General features: G+C 37.0%; 1 protein-coding gene across 2 annotated transcripts in view; it reads right to left on the bottom strand.

The window, feature by feature from the left end:
- The window catches only part of DGKH (diacylglycerol kinase, eta), a 71300-nt gene that overhangs the window by 33020 nt on the left and 16903 nt on the right, over window positions 1-21377 (bottom strand). For both annotated transcript variants that reach the window (XM_010576472.1, XM_010576483.1), the window contains exons 2-11: window positions 20763-20867; window positions 20303-20435; window positions 12491-12597; window positions 11259-11384; window positions 9964-10066; window positions 8110-8272; window positions 5576-5684; window positions 5132-5271; window positions 3453-3537; window positions 912-997 (exon numbers count right to left, since the gene is read on the bottom strand). In XM_010576472.1, coding sequence (XP_010574774.1) covers window positions 912-997; window positions 3453-3537; window positions 5132-5271; window positions 5576-5684; window positions 8110-8272; window positions 9964-10066; window positions 11259-11384; window positions 12491-12597; window positions 20303-20435; window positions 20763-20816 — 1106 coding nt within the window. In that variant the 5' untranslated portion in view covers window positions 20817-20867. The remainder of the gene's footprint in view (window positions 1-911; window positions 998-3452; window positions 3538-5131; window positions 5272-5575; window positions 5685-8109; window positions 8273-9963; window positions 10067-11258; window positions 11385-12490; window positions 12598-20302; window positions 20436-20762; window positions 20868-21377) is intronic.

Genomic DNA, 21377 nt, shown 5'->3' on the forward strand with positions numbered 1-21377 from the left:
ATCAGAGAAAGACTTGGTTCTTATTACCTACACTGCAGACAGACAGCAAGCTTACTAACGAGGTGTGGATAATTGCTTAGTACTGTTCATTTGATTGAAATTTATTTGACAAAAATTAAATAGATTTAACAAGATACAGACCCAATTTAGAATCTGGAGTTATAATAATATCCTGCAGTTTAATTTTCAACATGTGCTATGTATACTTTAAAAATGAAATTTTATTAATTTGCTTTTAGCAGGAAAAAAAAAAAAAGAGGTGTAATGACATTCAGATGTATTTTTGAAGATCCTATGACTGGTCTTTTGCATATTACAAAATATAAGATTTTTCTTCATAGAGAAGGTATACACAGAATACTTCTGATTTCAGATGATGTCTGTGATTTGTCAAGTAATTACCTCTCATTTTCAAGTGTTTCAGTTTGGGTAAAAAAAACCTATCGTCTAAGACCACTATTGATTGAATTGACATAGACAGAGCTATGACAAAGCTACCTAGCCTGAATTTCTGCTTCACATTGGTAAAGTTGTTTGTCCTCTGAAAGATATGGATATGCATAAAACAAACCAGAGAAATGTAATGTGATGTAGATCACATATTCACATTAGTAAGTGTCATACTTAAGCTGCATGCTGGAGTGATTTAAAAATCACTTTATTTTAATAATATGTGATATTTTTTAATGTTGATGTGTTTAGTATTAAGCTACAATTACATCCGTTACAATTGTACCATATAAAAATTTTGCAGAAAAAACATCCGCTCTAAAAGATATAAATTAAGATATATTAAGCCAAGCCAGTCAGGGCAGCCATAAGAAAATCAGGCTTAGACAGAAGGTTATTATGGTGATGATGTTACACAGGGGATTTATCCCACACATCATACATAAAACCAATCAACTCACTTGGCAGATGATATAACAACTGAGTGCTGATCAGAATTGAGAATTTTTGCAAGATGAGCAGCAACTGAGTCTTCATAAGCAGATATCTGAAAACAGAAAGATGACTTCAATTTCCACATGTTTCAGCAGTTTAACACCAAGTAGTGAGTTAAAACACCTCTAAAAATAGCAAGATTTCCATTTCAGATCTAATACAAGGACAAGGAGCTGGCAATGCAGATTCTACCTGCATACTGTATTTTATGTACCAGATTTTTAATATTCAAAGTAACACTGAATCTGAGAACTTGATCCACAGCTCTCTTCTTCCTGTAGAGAAAACGGTAGGTTATTTCTAGCCTAAAAAATAGTCCATGAGGCAGAAAAAAAAAAAAAAAATCTATCTTCTTTTTAGATTTATAACAACCTCAATTATCATAATCTAATATGTTTTATTTCTAAAACAAGCTTCCCTCAAACTAAGCAGCTCAACTAAGAATAAATAAGTTTGCAGTTATACTCCTGAATTTTCTTTTTACTGTCAGATGGGCTCTTACCCCTTACTACTGACAAAGGCTGCTGAAGTGGTATCATGTTACCAAAACCAATCCTTAAGGAGCAAACCAATTAGGGCTTAGTCTTTACAGGAACATTTGGGAGAACGAATGTGTGCACTGTTCGTCTTTTCTTGCACAGAAGAATTATAAGGTCTGAAATACTCTGGAATGGATCAGAAATGCATTCTCACACACTATAACCTGTCTCAAAATAGATATGGATCCAGACCTCAGTTTTAAAAGAAAATTCTAACCAAATTCCAAATCTAAAGCTAAAAATAAATGCCGTTCTGAAATTTTCTGACAGTTTCCATTAAGAATGTCTTAAAATCTCTTAGTGTGTTTTTGCCCTTTATATGGAACAAGCAGATATACCACCTTTTTTTTTCTCCGAAAACCCAGCCTTAGTTGTAGAACACTGACAGTAAGTCAGTTTTCATTTCAAGGGAAAAAACCAAGACATAACCATCTGATCTGTAAGAATGAACTACTATTGTTCAAACATCAGTATACGATTTCTGGAAGCAAACTAATTGAAATAAGCCACCTGAAACTGGAGGAAAGAGAAAAAAAAAAGTATTGGATATGTAATTTTATTTACTTTTCGAACTGCGCTTTAATACATTACCTGCTGTAAGGTTAATTCTTCTTCTTCTGAGATATCATAACTCAATAAATGATACAAAAAACACTAAAATAGAGATTGAGCAGGGTACTCAAAAGAAAACGGCTTTGTCCAACTTAGAGTAATGGCAGGTAACTATAGCCTACAGAACTGATTTTCCAAAAAAGAAGTTTTATATGAGCAGTTCCTCCCATTTTCAGGATGGGCTAAACACAATTTCAAAGCCAGAACTAACTAGAACAAAAAGTGTATTTTTCCCTTTACAAGATGAAGATACACTTGAAAATTTTAACTGTCTTGAAAAATTAGAGAAGATAAAGCCTCGGTCTGCATTGCTGACACTGGAAACAGAGCTGTGTGCAAAGCAACCCCGTTAAAATCCCAGCCAGTGGAGCACAAGCTTTTTTGCATCTCTACATCCAGCAAGCTGTCAAAGGTTATAACCTCCTTGCCAATTAAACCAGCCTGAATTATTAAATTATTCAAGAACCTGCTGATTAATTATTGCTTCTCAAGTACTTTTGAGCTGAAGTTGATATGCATTAACTTTCTTAGGAATATATTATTTTCTTATTTTTAGTCAGACTTTTCATGCCAATTAATTTGATTAAAGCATCTCCCTCTCTCACAAAATCTAAACCTCATCAGATAGTACAAGCACAAATCTAGTCTGAAAGATAGACTAAGCTTTTCTTTAAGGTCACTTATGATTTCGAGCTCTCCAAAAGAACAAACAGAAAGTTGGGTGGTATCACCTGATCTAACTCAAGCAGCAAAAAGCCTCTTTTCTTTCTTTCAGAATACAAACCTTGCCTTCAAAATGTTGGGGTTTTTCCAATGCTTATTCCAAGCTCAAGATAGCAAACATTTTGCTTTTATATAGATATTAAAATATATTTTATACATTTATATATATCTTACTATAGTATATATAATATTATTATACAATAGCATAACACAAAATCATACTATTATATATGAAATAACATATAACACATTCTTATATATAATAATTATATTAAATATATAATGTTATTATATGGCATACTAATATAATACTATATTATATTCTCATATGAAAATATATAATATATAAAAACTAATTTATAACACATACGTAATAAAATATATATTTTTCAGGAATAAATTTTTCTGACTACTCTGCTGAAGACTCCTTACCTTCATTCATTTTTTGGCAAATAATACAGAACTGGAAACCCTAATTACTTGAGATACACTCCATGAACAAACGTTAACTCAGTTCAGTTAGCAGATCACAAAACATCTGTTTCTATCTTTCATGCATGTGTTTCAATTATAAATATTGTCATCCCAGAAGCTCAAAGTATATGAAACAACAAAACAAAAATAAAAGTCCACCTGGCATTCCTCCGACTCTTCTGCAGTCACTGGAAGAATAGAAGGCTTCGCTGGTAATTTCAGTTCATATGACATTATACTCCACCTGAAAGAAACATAACAGCTTTTAAGTTTCCAGATCGTTAGTTTTATCTTTTCTCCAACATATCAGCAAAAAGAAAATTCATTGCTACACCACAGAAAAACTTGTTAAAAAAAAGCAGCTTAATTTTTAATTGTAAGCTAATTGTATATGGGTGAAATAATTGAGATTAATGGTAATAATTTGTTTTATTGCTCAGAATATTTGTTAGTGATTTGATGATGAGCCATACTTGTGAACAAATCATGGGACATTCAATGCAGGCAACAAGTATTTTCCAACAAAACATTCATAATATAAAAGAATTTGTGCAAACTAACTGCAGAAGTCAAAGGAAAATAGACGTGTTCCTAGAGAAAAACCTCTAAGGTAACATTAGCTTTTCATCTCAACTAGGGGAGGCAGGCATGAGAACAAAGCAAATGGTGAAGTATCTTCATTGACATATATATATATATATTTTTCCCCTGGTAAAGGACAGTACTCTACAGCATAGATAGTATGAAACCGCTAATAGCAACATCCTTCAAAGCCTGCTGAAAAGAACAGGTAATCACTGCAGATGGCCTTGGGAGCAAGTCTACTGAAATTAGAGCAAAAAATAAAACTGAGGTTTTTTTCAGTACAGAAAAAGGCAAACATGATTTAATCTATGAATCTTTCAGAATGCCCAGGCCAACATTTCTAAGGATCAGTACCAAGCATTTCTCTAGATACTTTGCTGTAAAACAATCAAGTAGTCTGCAGAAAAGCTTAGAATAAGAAAGGACTTGTTTCTCTATTTCATAAAAAAAACCAACTAAAATACAATCCCCTTTGATGACATTCGGGAGTTTGTAACTAGAGCAAGAACAGAAAGACCCATGAGAGAAAGGAACAAAGTAAGAAATACTCCTCTCAAAAACAGGGTGTTACACCTTCATTGGAATGACATGACCGTCATCTTATCTTTTTTTAAAAGGAGATTGCTCTTTCGCTTTATGGATGGAAACCACACAAAACAAGGATTGGGAAGATCTCTTGGTTTTGACTAAGAAAATGCCTCAAACAGAAATATTAGTAGTGGATCAAACCAAAGATCCAGTTAAGCCCAGCATCTTGTCCACAGCTGATGCCTCAGGAAATTATATGAAGGGTGAAAGCACACAATGTGAGTTCTCCCCACATCCAAGGACAGAGAGCTCAGGTGTTTCCTAAATAAAGATGCTACCTTTAATGGTATTTAATAGCGTGCATGGCGTCCATGAAACTGCCCCAAATGGTTGTGAATCTATACAATTTCTTAATGCTCACAACTTCTTGTAACAGGCAGTTATGCAGCTTCATCAGTTATGCAACAAACTGTCACCTTTTGTTCATCTCTGGACAACATGCTTCCTAGTTTCATCAACCGTTCTCCCCTCTGACTCTTCAGTTTAAAAGGACTTTGAAGAGCTGTCCCCATTACTATCTTGGTTTCCCTCATGATTATGTTTTGCACCCTAAAAACCAAAACCACTGAACACTAAGTCTCCAAGACGGATTTAGGCCATCAGAAACCCAAACAAACACAATTTGAATCTCATGATAAATCATATCTATGCACATTTAGGTTTACCTGTCTAACATTTTCGTGCTGGCTCGTTCTAGTTTCTCCAATATCTGAGGAAGTTGTGTATCGTCATCACAGGATCCTCCCCAACCAAGGACACGAGCAAGGTCATTTCCAGTACCAAGGGGTAACACTCCCAACTGACACTGAAACACAACACAGGAGCAAATCTACTATTGAAAACTAGAAGAAAAAGTACAAACTATTACAAATGCTTCTTATTTCAAGCAAGAAATGTTAATTATATAGATGATGTCTAAAGCTTGTAAATCAAATTGTACAATCCTGATATAACTTGTCCTATTTACAGCAGTGAAAATTTTCCTTTAAGAGTAGCCATTGAGTTTGGCCTGTATAGAGAGATATGACAAAGAACCAGGTCAAGGAAAAGTAAGCATACAAACTTAAGTCTAGTCAGTATAGTCAAGGAAAGTAAGTAAGCACACTTGCCTGTTTGTGCAAGCTGAGCTTATCAATTTCTGACAAGACCCAACCCACGCTTCCATCGCCTCCACACACAAGAATCCTGAAGTTGTCAAACTTCTGAAATAACCGCAAACTGCAGAGAAAACGCAGCCTGTTAGAGCCAGTCACGTCCATTAATGAGACAGCACTTATATTCATTAGCAGCTGTTACAAGAAAATATGGTGCACGGCACCTTTATGGTCCTTCTTTTAATGTTCTGGGGTATGTGGATACAACCATCTACTTAATAAACCTATCTGCATCCCTTCTATTGCTGTATATTCCACTTATACTGACATTTCTGATAAATAACATGCCAAGTTTTACTTAAAAAAAATTCCCTTGATATTGTTTTCAGGATTTTATTAATATTATTTTATTAATTTTATTAATATTTTTTAAAATTTCTAAGCTATGAAATTGCAACTGCTCTATGCTTCCCACTTCAGGCAGAAGCACAAGGCACCGCTGGGGATTTTTCACGAGAAGAGGTTAAGACACAACAACAGGATGTGCTCCACAATATGCGTGGGCTTTTGCCAATGCCTGACTAACTAAATGCAAGGACCTTTGGAGGTAATTATTACACAAGGTGATCACAACAATATAAGAAAATAATACAAGTATTTCGCATTAGATCATTAAAGCCGTATCCTGCTTTAGCTTTCTACGGCTCTTCCTCCTGTTCTCTGGCTTTTAACACCTCCAGGATACAACACTTGGGCAGTACAGAAAAGGAGGACAAGAGAGACAGAACAAGCAGAAAGGTGAGACACAGAGGAAAGGGGAATGAGATGTGAAGAAACAGCCAAGAGGTAAAAACAACAGGGATTTAAACTTAAAAAAAACAAAGAAGAATTGGAAAGTATAAACTCTTAAAATCATAAAAATAAAGATGTTTATTTTTAACGCATGTTATTTTCCAGAATATGTGTAATCTCACAACTACTTCTAAACACCAACGTATTAAGATCACAAATTTTTGAAGCATTTATATTTTTTCTAAAGAAAATAGTATCACTTGCATATGATACGCAGATACCTATTCAGAACAAAAGGTGCAGATATTTAAGGAAAAAAATGTTGATACCAGAACAATTTCTCCAACCCTGAGAAAGGGGAGAAAACCCCTAGAAATACACTGTCTCAAAGAATGCAACTCTGCTCTTTAGATCAACTATAAAAAAGAAGACATCAGCACGACCTGACTGAGTAACTGCTAAGGACCTCTCTTTGGAAACTGTTTGGGAAAAATATTTAAAAGCAACCGACCTGACCTACGATTACTGTGCAAAACTGGAGTGAGCCTCCTGAACCATGCTGCTGTTAGGTACAACTATATGAAGCAAGAGAACTTGCAAACAGACAGACATATTTTTCAGACTGTCCTCTCCCAAAAATTGTCTCTCCAATTAAGATGGATTTTTATCTGTCATTATAATGACATGTACAAAATGTTAGCCAAAAGCGACTTAGATTAAATTCAGATTTTCAGGGTTATGATGAAAAGAGTATTACAGCTTAAAGAGTTAATATAACATGTCCATAACACAGTACTAATTATAAAAATCCACAGCTGTATTCCATTATATATGTATTACATGCCCACTGTTTGAACTGAATTTTTTGCATTTGTTTCGTCTCCATTTTTGTCATGCAAGCATAATTCTGCATCTTTAAGAGTACAAAAATTACTGTTTCTAGTTGCTGTAACTGATATTAATAGGCCATTTAACCACAATGCTACATCTGAGTGGAATTAAGTTAGGCAACAGAAAAATGTGCATAAATTTAATCTTTATGAATGCGCAAAGATGCTTGGGTTGTGGCCACCACTATGCAAATTTCATCCCTATCTCTCCAACAATCAGCCCTTAGATTTTGTAGAATGCCTGATGGTTTTAATTGTGTTCTTGCTCCAAATTTTGCGAGATGCTCATTTTCTTGACTGTTTGCATATGTTGCCTAAACCATATTTTGAATGTAGTTTTCAGATGACAAAAGTTTTAGTGTACTCCTCTATCACCCACTGCAGACTCCTTTGCTGACATTTGTGTTCAGAGTTCAAAAAGATACAGAGTACATATAGACAATAGTTTTATTCCAAAGCTATTCACAAAAAAGTCACAAGAATATCTGAATTACTCATACGAAATGGAAGAATAGCACGCAGGCAACTGTGCATTAAGGCCCTGATTCAGGAAGGCATCTAAACATTTGTAACAGTTTTGAACCTTACCAGTTAGCAGAAATCAAAGCTAGCAAAAAGCCACAAAACACTTGGGCTAATAGGCATTGGGTTTGAATTTTTGTGAGTTTTCCTAAAAACAAAATATTACCCTACAATCCCTTCACCCACCAGAATTCATCCTGAAATTCTGTTATCTCTTCGATTTTAACTAGGAAGTCACAGTAGATATTGGTGATAGAATTACAGCAACAAGGGGACAACACAACACTATACTTTGCACTAAATTCCCTTGTGAAAAGGATTGCTCAAGATTTCCAAGGTCATTACCCTAAGTGAGGTCCTCCATTCATTAAATCGAACACCTGAGCTGGATTTAACGACTGTTTGAATCGACGAAGAAACTTTACTCCCTGATTGTCTCCACTCTTTGAGTTAACAAAAACTAAAAGAGGACTGGCACAGGATGGCGGGCATGTGGCTTTCCAGAAACCTGTGAACATAGTTAGAAAGAATGAAATAAATAAGGCTTTCTAATATGAACAACACAAAAAGAAATCATGGGAAAGAGGAAGAAAGGGATGAAGGACAAAAGGAGTACATTTTATCATGCATAATGTAAATGCTAAACTGAATATTAGCCCTGCAAGGAAAACATAATTGCTCAAGATTTACGAGTTCTTTTTTTCCTTTCCGGTATTTTCAGTGCCTAGATTTAGTAAAATCCTGAAGACAATAGCTTTATTGCTTTTCCACAGTGAAAAAGTTTATTAACCTTTTAGAATACTTCTCAAATCTCATCTTCACAGATCATCACATAATTAAATAAATATTTCAGTTACAAGTGTTTGGTTTTTAATCTGATTTTTCTTTAACCTTACTGAGTTGAACTGGATCATCCACATGTGTATGAGCTTTCTAAGAGTATTCACAGATTTTAAAAGTTACTGTACTCAGCTGCTCCCAGGTGAGACTTTGCATGAGAACTTTCTTCTCAGACTGAAGTTATGCTATTAATTATACCAGAATCACTGAACAAGAGACCTTCAGCTGTGATCCAAAGCTTATTAAAGTCAACGTGGGTCTTAAGAAATTACAGCAGGCTTTCTCTAAGGCCCTTAGTAAGTAGTATTAATGGACACTGTTGTCACTAACATGACCAGTCTATGGAAGTAGTGGTTTCTCAGCAACACTTCAAAATCAGACATCACAGGTATAGGTTTTGACATTGGTTTCAGGCAGTATTAAAACGACTATGTTGTTTTCAATTACTAGAGCTACGAATAAAAAAAACTAGTGTTAAAAGGATGCTAATTTAATTCCACATTATCATAATGTATAATTTAAAATAAGGTTTGATTAATTTATTTAGATGCCAAGAAAAATAATTTCACATATGGAACAATCTTCCTAGCATGAATAATAAATAGCAGCATGACGCTCTGGTCTAAGACATAGCAAGTAAGTAGAGCGAATATAAACAGCATAAACAATCCTTGTACTAACTTCATACAACAGAATTCATTAAACTGTGTTAAAGTTGTTGGTCTACATTTGCCACACAACCTATAAAATTAAAGCAGTTAGATTTCATGATACTCCTTATTAAATCCACTCCCTGCCTTTAAGTGCAGTCCCACTGCTCACACGTCTCTATCCTGAGCCACCAAAGAGCACCTCTGAGTTTTGAACATTTGCTGGGTTTTTATCTGTGTGTTGCAGGATTCTTACACTGCTTATATTTAAAAGAAATTTAGACAAGCTGTGGAAGCAATTCTTCTCTTTAGCCTGGTAAAGCAGTTGGTGGATCTGAGCCATTCAGCTAGCTTACCTCTGCATTAAGCGAAGTTATCCAAAATTTGAGAACTCACAGAATGAGTGATGCATGCCAGGCAGGCATCAGCCCACTTCATCTGAGGACTCTGGTCATTCACTTGAAAAGTTTCCAAGAGTCATAAATAAAATGGGAGAAAATTTCTAGCGGGGGAACTTTCAAAAACATTTTTTAAATCATGTCAGTTAAATAATCTTCTGAAAAGCTACACAGAAAATTATACTTTTCTCTAAATTTGAAGACTGCGTTCACCTGCTCAGCAGAATGATTTTAGCCTTGTTTAGTTATACAGGTCTCACTAGGCACTGCAAGTCCAGAACTACCACTGAACACACTACAACACTACGTACCATCAGAGTCTATACTGTTTAGTGCTGTTGGAGGTATGATCGATACCTTACATTGGCCAAGTGGGCATTTACGAGGATACAGATCTTTACAGGCAGTGTGAACCTACAAAAGAAACAAAAAATTATTTCCCTACAGTGGAATTTCAGGGTGAAAGTATACCTGATGCAGTATCTATGTAACAAAAATGGACTAATATATAACATTTAGGTGTAGAGGGAAGAAGAGTGAGACTGGAAAAAAACCGTGAGTTGTCAACCACAACAGCTTGATACTCATTCTGCAAAATTTAGGTTTGGAGTACTTGAGCTACCCCTATAGAAGATACGAATCATCCTTTCAAGGGAATCACTTACGTCCATCCATGAGGAAGGGAGGACCAAGTTCCTAGCAGCCAGAATCCATGCTGGAGGCAGCAGGCACACTGTGCACATGCAAACCAACAGCTCTGTACATGCGTGGTCCACCTGACTGTTCTGGAAGACCTATCCGCACTAAAGCTAGCACACATACCAAGCCAGAGCAGCCCACCAAAGGTGGGTCCCATAAACTATGCGTTGTAGAGGTGTCTTCCATAGTTATTGGAAAAACAGGCACATGCAGAGGGTGCTGCACTTCACCTAAATTTCACATCGCCTCTGGAGATGCCAATCATTTCCCACTGCCTACACACAGAGCCTCAGACGTCTATATGCCGAAAGCTTCAACCAGAAAAAACCTGCTGACTTTCCACTTCTATACCCTAGCATATGAAACCTATCTTTTTAGACAAGTTAAAAAATTAAGAGAAAACTGCATTTTGGGGAAACAGCAATAGCATGTTATAGAATTTCAATCTGCAACCTACAGAGTGTCCTGAAGAAGGGAACTTCAAGATTTTGCAGTATTAAAAATATTTCTACATCAATATTAATATAATAAACATTACTATTACTGATATTACTAAAATATTATTACAGCAATATCTACAATAAAAGATACAAGAAATTAACATATGATTATCAGGCATATGGAACAGACATCTGAACTTTCAGTTATCAGTCAGGAGAAGGCAGAGAAAACACATTGGATGACAACATCTATTAAAGAAAAGCTGCATCTGTGGGTGTATTAAAAATTAACTGAAGCAAGTATGACAGTCATGAGAAATTATGAACATTAGAGAGACCTGAGTTCGCACAAGCTGCCTGCTCCTACTAAATCCAAAAGCACAGTTATGAAATGACAAAATAAAACTAATGGTGAGCAATAAAGCTGGCAAAATCACAGACGCTTGGACGTGATTCACTGCACCTACCATAGCTTTACACCAAAGGCACTTCCAATCTTGCAGGCGTAAAACACTGCCACAAGTCTTGTCGCAGACTGCGCATTTGGCACTGACAGGCAGATTACCCTCTAACCACTGGTGAGGCATAGCTATCTGTGAAGAAGTAGTCATAGAAGTTAAATACTCAGAAATAGAAATTAGAGGCTTTTATCTCTCAAATATAGGTGGATTTAAACTATTTCCCACAGCTCTACCCTTTCATCAAAGAAGCTGGTATGGCTGACCAGCATAAGTGACACTGATGCTTAAAGGCAACAGCTATGAATGTGGACTATGGTGATATTTCACATGCTAGGCAGAAAATGTGACAGCTGAAGAAGGGAGACACATCTTATTCAACTGTTCATGGTACTATGGTAGCAACTAACCACTAAACAATGGGGCAGTTAAATCTAGAGACTCTGTAACACAAGTACCCATTCAGTTAATGTTGACTACAAGACACAGACCGACTAAAATAACTAAAATTTGGAAGAATAGGCAGGACAGCAGAATACCTCTGTGGCTTTGCATACACCCTCACCATGGCTGGTAAGTCACAGTTTTATAAAGCAGTCCCTAAATGCAGTGCAAAGCTTTACTCAGTGCACTCTTTGTCTCATTAATACCATGGGCAACTCAGGACACTCATAGCACTAACCTTCTAGGAAGAAGTTTCACACCAGTGGCACATACGTAGGTTGTGTTTGTAAAAATAACCCATCTATCATAATAAACCTCTGAAAAGCTTTTGTCATTTCTCCTGCTAATTTTAAAATTCCTGCTTTCATCAGTAAAAAAAAAAAAACCCCACACGTCAGTGAATTCCAAACAAGCATCCTAGGGAACAGCTATCAGTAAGGGGGACACAAAATAGATTGCCAAAACAGCATGGTAACAGTATAAAATACCACCTTTGCTTAAGAGCAGTAGGAACTTCTGGGAGCAATTCTCCAGCTTCAGAGTTTCTCTGCATGTGGCCTTTAAAATATTGTAATACGGCTGCAATCTAGTGCCCACAGATACTAAACTTGCCTTGTGAGATAGGAATGTAACTTTTGTTCTAAATACCATGTTAATCTTTGAAAAGTGTTCAGCAATATAACCACCTACCATTAACTCCAATGGGTCACATGGCAATATTTCTATGCTTAGCCTTTTTTTTTCCCCATAAAGAAGAAACAGCTTTGGAAAATACTGTAAATATGAAGAGTACTTACACCATCTTCATCTTCAATGATGTCTTTTCCAATTGAGGCTAAGGTAGTCCATTTGCAGTTATTTGTTGCTCGGACAGCACATCTTTTGTGTGCTTTAAACTTACACACTGGAAGACACACATAAACATGTATACTTTGTTATTTGCTGTATTTCAGTGGTACATATCTTTAAAAAAATTAAACTGAGATATTCCATAAAACAGCCAAGTACATGTCATTTAGTGTCGCACACATGACACAACCCAATTAAAAGAAAACTCAGTTTATAATCACTCCAGCTTTAACTCTCTAAAGTGGGCTGAACTGCTTAGCTGTAGTCCGTGTTAAGTGTGTCCTCAAGTCCACATCAGTCCCCATTTTTTCAGGTGCAATGCAAGGTACTAAGGTACAAACACATCTTTAACTGTGTTTTTGCCTTTTCTATGCCTCCAGTGACACAACTCAGATACCTGGTTTAAATTTGCAAGCGGTGATAAGAGAGTGTTTCACAGAAATATTTTGCTTCAGGAGCTCTGTTTCTTTGCTTAAAGGTTCCCTTTTGGGCACCATACTATGCCTGTTTTCCCAGAAGCTGAGAAAGTGAAGGGTTAGGTGGTGATGTATTTATTCAGGATACTGGTGGTTACAATATTTTCCAAGAGGTTACATTAAGTGAGGAAGAGCCTGACTTCTTACTGGATTATTTATTAAAAATCCACTCATTGGAATACTCAGTACAAGTGTGTAGTACAGGCAGACATTTTGACAATCTAATAACTATTTGTATTTGTTCAACTCAATTAATATGACTGGTTAATATCATATTAGACCAGACTCACGCACCCAACTGTGGGTATTTCTGTTACTGAAAGTGCATGACATCATTCTATTTAGAGTGCATTATATAAATTATTTTGGCAAAGGCTATTAAAGGTTTATGAGAACTAGCCAGCAGACCAGAAGTAGTAGTCTCTTTTCAAACAAATATTTGACAGGAAACTATCAAAAGCTTTGGCCCATTGCTTGTCCACCATTAAAAAACATTAAGCCATGGTACAAAAGGTCTTGTAAATCATAAATTTCTCATTTTAATTCCACTGATCCATTGCCAGATCAATTTTAAAAGTGAATTGAGACTATGTAAGCAACATCTGAGTTTGAGAGCAATCCTCACTGTTCTGGGAGATGCACTGAAGTACATGCCTAGCTCAAAGAAAGAGAAGGAAACAGAAAAAGGAGTTTTGTTGCTTTTACAGTAGCTCCCCTGGTCATTTCGAAAAGCAGCATTCACAGACCCAAAGTGTGCAAATATGCCATATTCATCAACTGACAGGGTAGGCTTCCATTTTCAAAACAGCTCAGCATCATATTGTGTGTTTGCCAACATATGCTGGTTCCAAGCGTCTAAAGAAGGCAGCTCTCACAGAAGCACAGAAATAAAGGCTGCATTTTCAAGTGATGGGCCTTGAGCAGTTTTGCCACTTGAACGTTTTGGAGAAGATATGCCACTGAATTCAGCTTCCTACTCATACATGATATGCATTTGTCTTTGCCACACAGATCAAAATACGACAAATCAGGGATGAGGGGCAATAAGAAATTCCAAATTATGAAGGCATAACGAAGTAAGGGAATTTTCAAATCCTACTGAGGTACGATTCAACTACATCTCAGAACCCTGTATTCAACCTCTGCTCTCTCAACAAGGCAAGGACAAATTCAAACCCAGGATCTGAAGAGCTGCAGCAAGCCACACCATGGATGGCAAGTGACAGCTAATGTTCGATTTGTGGGTACAGAATATAACTTACCAAATCTCAGATCAGGCTTTCTGCAGGTCACCCCCCAGCAAGACCAATATCATCAAACAACTATTCATGTTATTCTGAGCATTAAACATTACCAAAAGCAATGACCTTAAGTCAGAGATGTAACTTTCAAGCAAAACACATAGCAGTACAGAAGAGACAGGTATAGAAAGGAAAATTTTAAATCAAATCTCAACCTCAGTTACCACCACCCCCTAATTTTTTTTTGTCGCGGGTGACACTGCATCCCATTCATGAATCAGTCTGATATCTGCAATCTTTTGGAAACAGGCAGACATACTGCTAGACATCAATTGCCATTCCTTGCCAATGAAAGTTAAAAGATAAGAAAAGGAAAAATTTAGCCAAACCAAATCTAGAATATTTATAGAACATTATTTTGAATTTTAATTTCCTGTGTAGATGTTTCTAGGTGGAATATGAAGCAGGTCTCTCAGAAAGCCAACCAAGAGAACCATTTAATTAGCAAACATTTGTCACAGTGGTATCAATATCTGCTGTCAGACGCAGTGATTAAATCTAGAGCTATTATTATCTATAATGAAGAAAAGTCAACATTACTGAATGTTATCATAGGATCTCTTGCACTGAAAATATACACCTTTGTTATAGAACACTGCTGTCTCAAAGGCCTTTCGTTCTAACCACCCGTCAATTAATTCAACTGCATTGGCAGGATACTCGGGAAGGGGGGGGTGTCCTCAAATTTACTGCTCTACCATCTATTTTATGACGAGTTTTCTCTTCTGTGGTCTTCACAGAAGAAGTGGCTCAGACTGTTCTTTTCCAATTTTAAAGGCCAAAGTCAAAGTTTTGAAACTGATCTGAAGATCCCTGAGCTGGTATCTATAATTTAAGTTGTCAAGATGGGAGGATTTGTCTTCAGGTATTCCAAGAAACGTGCTGTTTTGTTTCCAAGAATACTGTCACATGACAGATGGACAAGCCACAGTGAAAATGGAGAGACTCACGTGAAAAGAGCAACCTAACTTCACTCCAATTTGAAGCTTATGACTATGTTACAAAGGATAAAATTCAGCAGTTTCTTGGTAGTTTTTACTATTTTCACCCAAATAAGTAACTCTCTAAGTTAATTTAATATTACAGAGTGCTAAAGGAATACTCGCATTACAAAGTCAAGTACTACAAAGTTGTTAGTTGTGCAACTTAACTTTGCAATATAGCTTTGCAATCTAGCTTCCGTGTGCAGATGTAAAGTCTTCAGTTATATGATCATACACTTTTTGAGAATAGGACCCTCATTCACTGCATGCAATGGATGGGTCTTGATAAGTATGCAGCTGTGCCATACTCTGGTTCACAATCATTTTCAACAGGTATTTGCTTTATTTACCAAAAGCTAATGAAATAACGCTTTTTAGAAACCAATATTAATTTCTTCCTGGCCTTTTAAAATTATTATGATTATTATCATTACACTCAGTACTACTGCAACTAAGACCTTTTTTTCAATACTGTGTATCTTCAAAGTATCAGTGGCTTCGGAAGAGCTTCAACTGATTTTTGCAGTTATAGAAAACTCAGCACTTCTGTGATACAGGTCCCAGATTATAAACAACACACAACTACTAATTTGATCAAAAATCTTATTTAAGTGATTTCCTCAGGAATACGGAGGGGCACAGTGTGATACAAAGTCACCCAACACAGTTTTCTATTACTCCTTAATTCTTTAACAATGAACATCCCTTCTCTTCCTGACCGCTTCATTCACTATTCACTCTCCAGCCTGTGCAGAAAATGTGGCAAAAATCCTGGAGACAATGACTACCCAAGTAGTGCATGTACAATACCCTGTGCAATGGGTAAGAACAACAGAGTTTTGTGGGGAAAAAAACAGAATCATAATGGAAAAAGATCAAGTGCACAAAGTGCATTTGCTGAGACAATTTAATCCCAGTATTTTCTTATTGCTTGACTTCATGATCCAAAAGTGTTCTTTCGATATGGTTGGTTTGTGCAATTCATCACAGGAGAAAGCATCTCATTTATAGTGCAATCTCTAGCTTATTAGGTATATTTGATATTCAACAATCAAGATTCAGTCACGATAATGAAAACACTACATGAAGAAATATGTCTCTGAGAATAATCATAAAGGCAGTGTTCCACTGGCAATGACTTGGACAGAAATGTGGTATTAATACAGAGTAATTGAGGCTAGATGGCCTTGGAAGAGTTAATGATCTATAGTTCTTTGGGTTTCTTTGCCTAAACGTTCCATGCATCCCTGTGTTTACCTGATAACTTCTTAGGCTTAGACTCCTGAGCAAACAGCAAGCTAAACTCTGAATAAGAGAAACATTTGAGGGATATAAAGAACAAAAGCCTTACTTGATTCAGCTAGTTTGGAGTAATTTCCAAAGCAAGGCAAAAAAATTGTAATTTCTCTGTCCTAGTAAGGACTGTGGATGAATGTTGTAGACATCAGTCCTTTAGAGCTAGCTAGAGCAACACAACACGCAGACAACATTTGAAAAGTAGATTATCTTTTGAGAAGACACAAAAAAAGGAACTAATGGGAGGAATAGCATTGCATCTCAAAGGAGTGTGTGATTGTATTTTTTAAAAGTCAATTGTTTTTTGAGCAGTAGAAAGAATGAAGCTGGTTTGATATGAATTTACACCTTTAGCTTAATATACATATCGATTCTTTGACTTTTAAAAAGATGCAAGTTCACACTACAGTCTTTTCCCTAGCAAAGGTATTAACATCCTGTCCTGGTTTTGGCTGGGGTAGAGTTAATTTTCTTCATAGTAGCTGGTACGGGACTATGATTTGGATTTCTGCTGAAAACAGCATTGATAATGCCGAGATGTTTTCATCCCTGCTGAGCAGTGCTTACCCAGAGCCAAGGGCTTTGCTGCTTCTCCCCCCACCCCACCAGCGAGCAGCCTGGGGGGGCACAAGGAGTTGGAGGGGACACAGCCGGGACAGCTGACCCCAACCGACCCAAGTGATATCCCACACCATACGGCGTCATGCCCAGTATGTAAAGGTGGGGGAAGAAGAAGGAAGGGGGGACGTTGGGAGTGATGGCGTTTGTCTTCCCAAGTCACCGTCAGGCGTGCTGGAGCCCTGCTGTCCTGGAGATGCTGAACAACTGCCTGCCCGCGGGAAGTGGGGAATGGATTCCTGGTTTTGCTTTGCTTGCGGGTGCGGTTTTTGCTTTACCTATTAAACTGTCTTTATCTCAGTTCCCAAGCGTTCTCACTTCTACTCTTCTGATTCTCTCCCCCATCCCACTGGGTGGCGGGGGGAGTGAGCGAGCAGCTGTGTGGTGCTTAGTTGCTGGCTTTCCTACACTGCCTTCCACAAAACTTAAAGGAGTATCTTCAGGGTGGGCTGCAGTTGATTTGGCGAACCTTTGCCGAAGGCTACTGGGAGGGAAGGTGCCCTGAAAAAAAGAAGGCACCCATCTTATCTCCAAAAGAAATGAGGCTTGTTGTGTGGTCAAGCTGAAAAAAACAGTTGTGTAGTGCTGCTGGAGACCAGCAAGTCTGAGAGAAAAAAATATTACAGGACTGATCTTCTAAAGTACTGCAAAGTATCAGAAATGGGATTTATTTTTATTTTTATCTACAGTTAACAGTCAAGAATCAGACCACAAAGAGCACAAAGGCTCTAAGCTACTTTCAGGATAACCTGGCGTGCCAGTAACCCAAACCACTGAGAGGAGGAAGAGCTCTAATATCTCTTGAGAAGCAGCCTCTCATGCTTCTCAATACAAGACATAATAGAGTAGCCTGAGATCAATGACCACACAAATAATTGAATTTAGCATAGATATAAATGGATTCCCAGCGTAAAGCAGTGCTGGAGGTTTTAGATGCCAAGCATGAATATTTAAACAGTTTTTTTAAAGATGTAATGAGAAAAAGTAGCACAGAACATGTCTGGGGAATCTTAATACCCCATACTTCCTACATTGCCTCCTCAAACAGTGTATATTGCTAACACAGGGTAAGTAAAAAAAATAGATGGTGAAATCCATTAGAAGTGTACATGGCAGAAGCAAGTAACTATGAACTCAGTCACATAAGAATTTCAGAGAAAGAAGTAGTATCAAGCCAAAATACACTTCTTAGATGAAGAAATTAAGGATGGTTAACATGGGTTTTTACAGGTATACAGAACTGGGGACAAAGTACGAGTATTCCAGTAGAAGAGTCAACTGTCAAATGATTTAGATTAGATGCATAATAAAAGTTCTCCTTATATTTAAAAAAACACTTGGAAAAAAAATTGAAGAAAGTAGATATAAACTAGTAGCTAAGAAGTAAGAGGAGGTAAACTTTATTAATAAAGAATATCATAGTATCTACATATAAACCAATCCAGGTCATACATGTTTAGGAAACTGTGGACCAGTGAAAGCAAACCCAAACTACCTTCACAAGCCATTCGTAAAAACTGCTGAAAGATCAACTGCCACCAAAAATGTGGATAAATGCAGCATTAGTTTGCAATAAGTTATGCAGAAAGGTGACAAAGTCCAAATCTGGAAACTAAGGAAATTTCCTTAATGTAAAGTTAACGCCAACTCCTTGGAAATTAAAAACACACTTAGAAGCAAAATAAGATGTGAAAAAACAGAAAACAATGAACTACAACCATTAACACTGATAATCTTAGAAGAATAATTCTTGCTAAACAGCCTTTTAAGACAGCTATAATACTAACTTATGAAAGGATAAATTCTTTATGGAAGGAAAGAAGTATTTCCTTTGCCTGAGCAAATATAACCGTATTTGTACACAGAGGCAATACGACTGCATTTTAGTTAAGCACATGATACTTCCATCTGCCAATATCAGACATTGAAAATCCCATAATTGCCTTAAAACTGTCCAAACGACTTATATGCAGTGGAAAACATACACCAGAGAAGCTGGAAGTAACTATGCTACTTCTAATTTCTATGAAACGGGTTCATCCCGTTCCTTGGCAACTGCACCATTAGCTACATTAAAAGCATGGACAATTCAGGACAGTGGGTTAATGTTTCCTCTGTAAGATTTCCTTAATACACATTATTATGCTCAGACCTCAAGTATTATAACAGCATCAATAACAGAAATGCATTTGCAGTTGGGAAACATGCATCCAAAAACCAAGTCTTGAATGGTGTAACTGTAACTCTTTTCTGGACAGCTAGGTATTTGGGTAATTAAACACCTCTACATTTCATATATATCATAAGGTCACATGGATGCTTTATTTTCTGCTGGATTCTAACACAAGCAGACTTGTTACCACTTTTTCACAGAACTTGCAGCAGAAAATAAATAAGCTGTTACAGGTTTATTATAAGTACTTGTTTGTGAAATATCATTTCTCCAGAGATGCTTAATGCTCAGGTCTTAGCCACACCTCCTTTTTCTTTGTGCTGGATTTCATCTGTTGAACCATCAAAGCGCAAAGGCATCTACATCTCTACCGCCTCACTGCATGAGAGAATTTTTAAAGCAATAAATCTGTCCTCATCTGTCCTGCCTGTACTGTAGGATTGGGCAGCAGCAACAGAGCAAACAAGAATTGGAGGGGAAGAGGTCGGTGCTGAACAAAGTGTTACGAATTTTTATAGATTTTGGGCAGAAACTACCGTTATGATTTTTTTCCTGAGGAATGCTGATTCTGCAAGCCAGTAAGACTATTTTGTTTCACATTTTCTGACGGGCAAATCAAATAAACCCTATCTTTTCTTGCAAACCGTCCACCCAGCACATTCCAAACTGGTCACTGCAGCAGAAGGAACCGTTTTATTGAGATGAGTTAGAAAAAGGTACCTGGAGCACAAAGAAGGTGAGCCAGATCATGAGCAGTCCCTCTGCCCAAAAGAAAGTCACTCTAGTGAATAGATTTCTCCCTTCAGGATTTTTTCTTACTTGTTATTTTCAGAATCATTACCCGTCTTAAACTTTCAGCCATCTGTCTACATACGCAGCATTATAAACAGGGGGAAGAAAACGTTTATTTTACCTTCACAAGACAGGCCGTGAGAAGTGACTCCAGAGAGGCTCTCTCTACACACGTTACAGAAGGTAGGTCGGGCATGGGAGCAGGCGTACCAGTTATGCATCCCTGAGAAATGTTCCACATTAAACTGTGCGGTCTAGTAAAGGAGAAGTTAAGACAAATTTGCAAGTACAGAACACAGCTACGGTGACTGAAATTACCTACGGTTCCATATTACAGGGGAAGACAATGCAATGTTCACCAAAAGTATTTTCCAAAGGGTATTTAGCCTGCTCTCCCTCCAAACTTCTACACAAAAGTGTGATAATAAGCTCTCATTTTGCTAGTAAAAGTCTTAACGTGAAGCTTCACTCTGACATTAGACACGCTTTTCACACTAAGGAGGGTGAATACTCCAGTTCTGTGTCCTGTAGCTTGATCTGTTGAGCTAGAACAGCTTGCACCAAGAGGGATGTCAACTTACCTCATAGTGTTCTCTGGACTGAACGGACTTCAGAGAGCTTATCCAGTCCTCCATTTCTTTTCTGTTCTCAGCACACAATATTAGCCTCCTAAATGGAGTGATTATCTGAAAAAGATAATGCATTCTGATTAATCCAGATAGTAAAAATCATTATAGACCGCAATATTTAACGTACTCTTTCCTGCAAAATGATGCAAAAGGAAGACACGCCCTAGATCAGAAGATATTAAACACTTAAAAACATTTTCTTTAACACACTACCAACAATGAAGGAGTTTGCTCTTCCTTTTTCAGTTCCCAAGATTCGAATCAGGCTTCAGTATAGGTCTTTACAACCTATGTCGATTATTCCTCCTTCTCAGCTCTTTGTCTATGCACTGAGATTTAAATACTCAAATGGCAGGCACTGAAGCTGCTAAAACAACCGTTCTGGAAATTACTAACTGACTAAGATTGCAATCCTATTTCATAACTGCATTATAGCCACTGCAAGGTCCATTCCAGTTGCTAGAGACAAAAACATATCAAAATCAAAAGCCTGGAAGTCTTAAACAACAAAAGCTTTCAGTATATTTCTCTATCTTGTACACTGATACTAAATTTACACAAATTTAA

This window comes from Haliaeetus leucocephalus, unplaced genomic scaffold, assembly GCF_000737465.1.
Source record: "Haliaeetus leucocephalus isolate CR32 unplaced genomic scaffold, Haliaeetus_leucocephalus-4.0 Scaffold32, whole genome shotgun sequence".
Lineage (NCBI taxonomy): Eukaryota > Metazoa > Chordata > Aves > Accipitriformes > Accipitridae > Haliaeetus > Haliaeetus leucocephalus.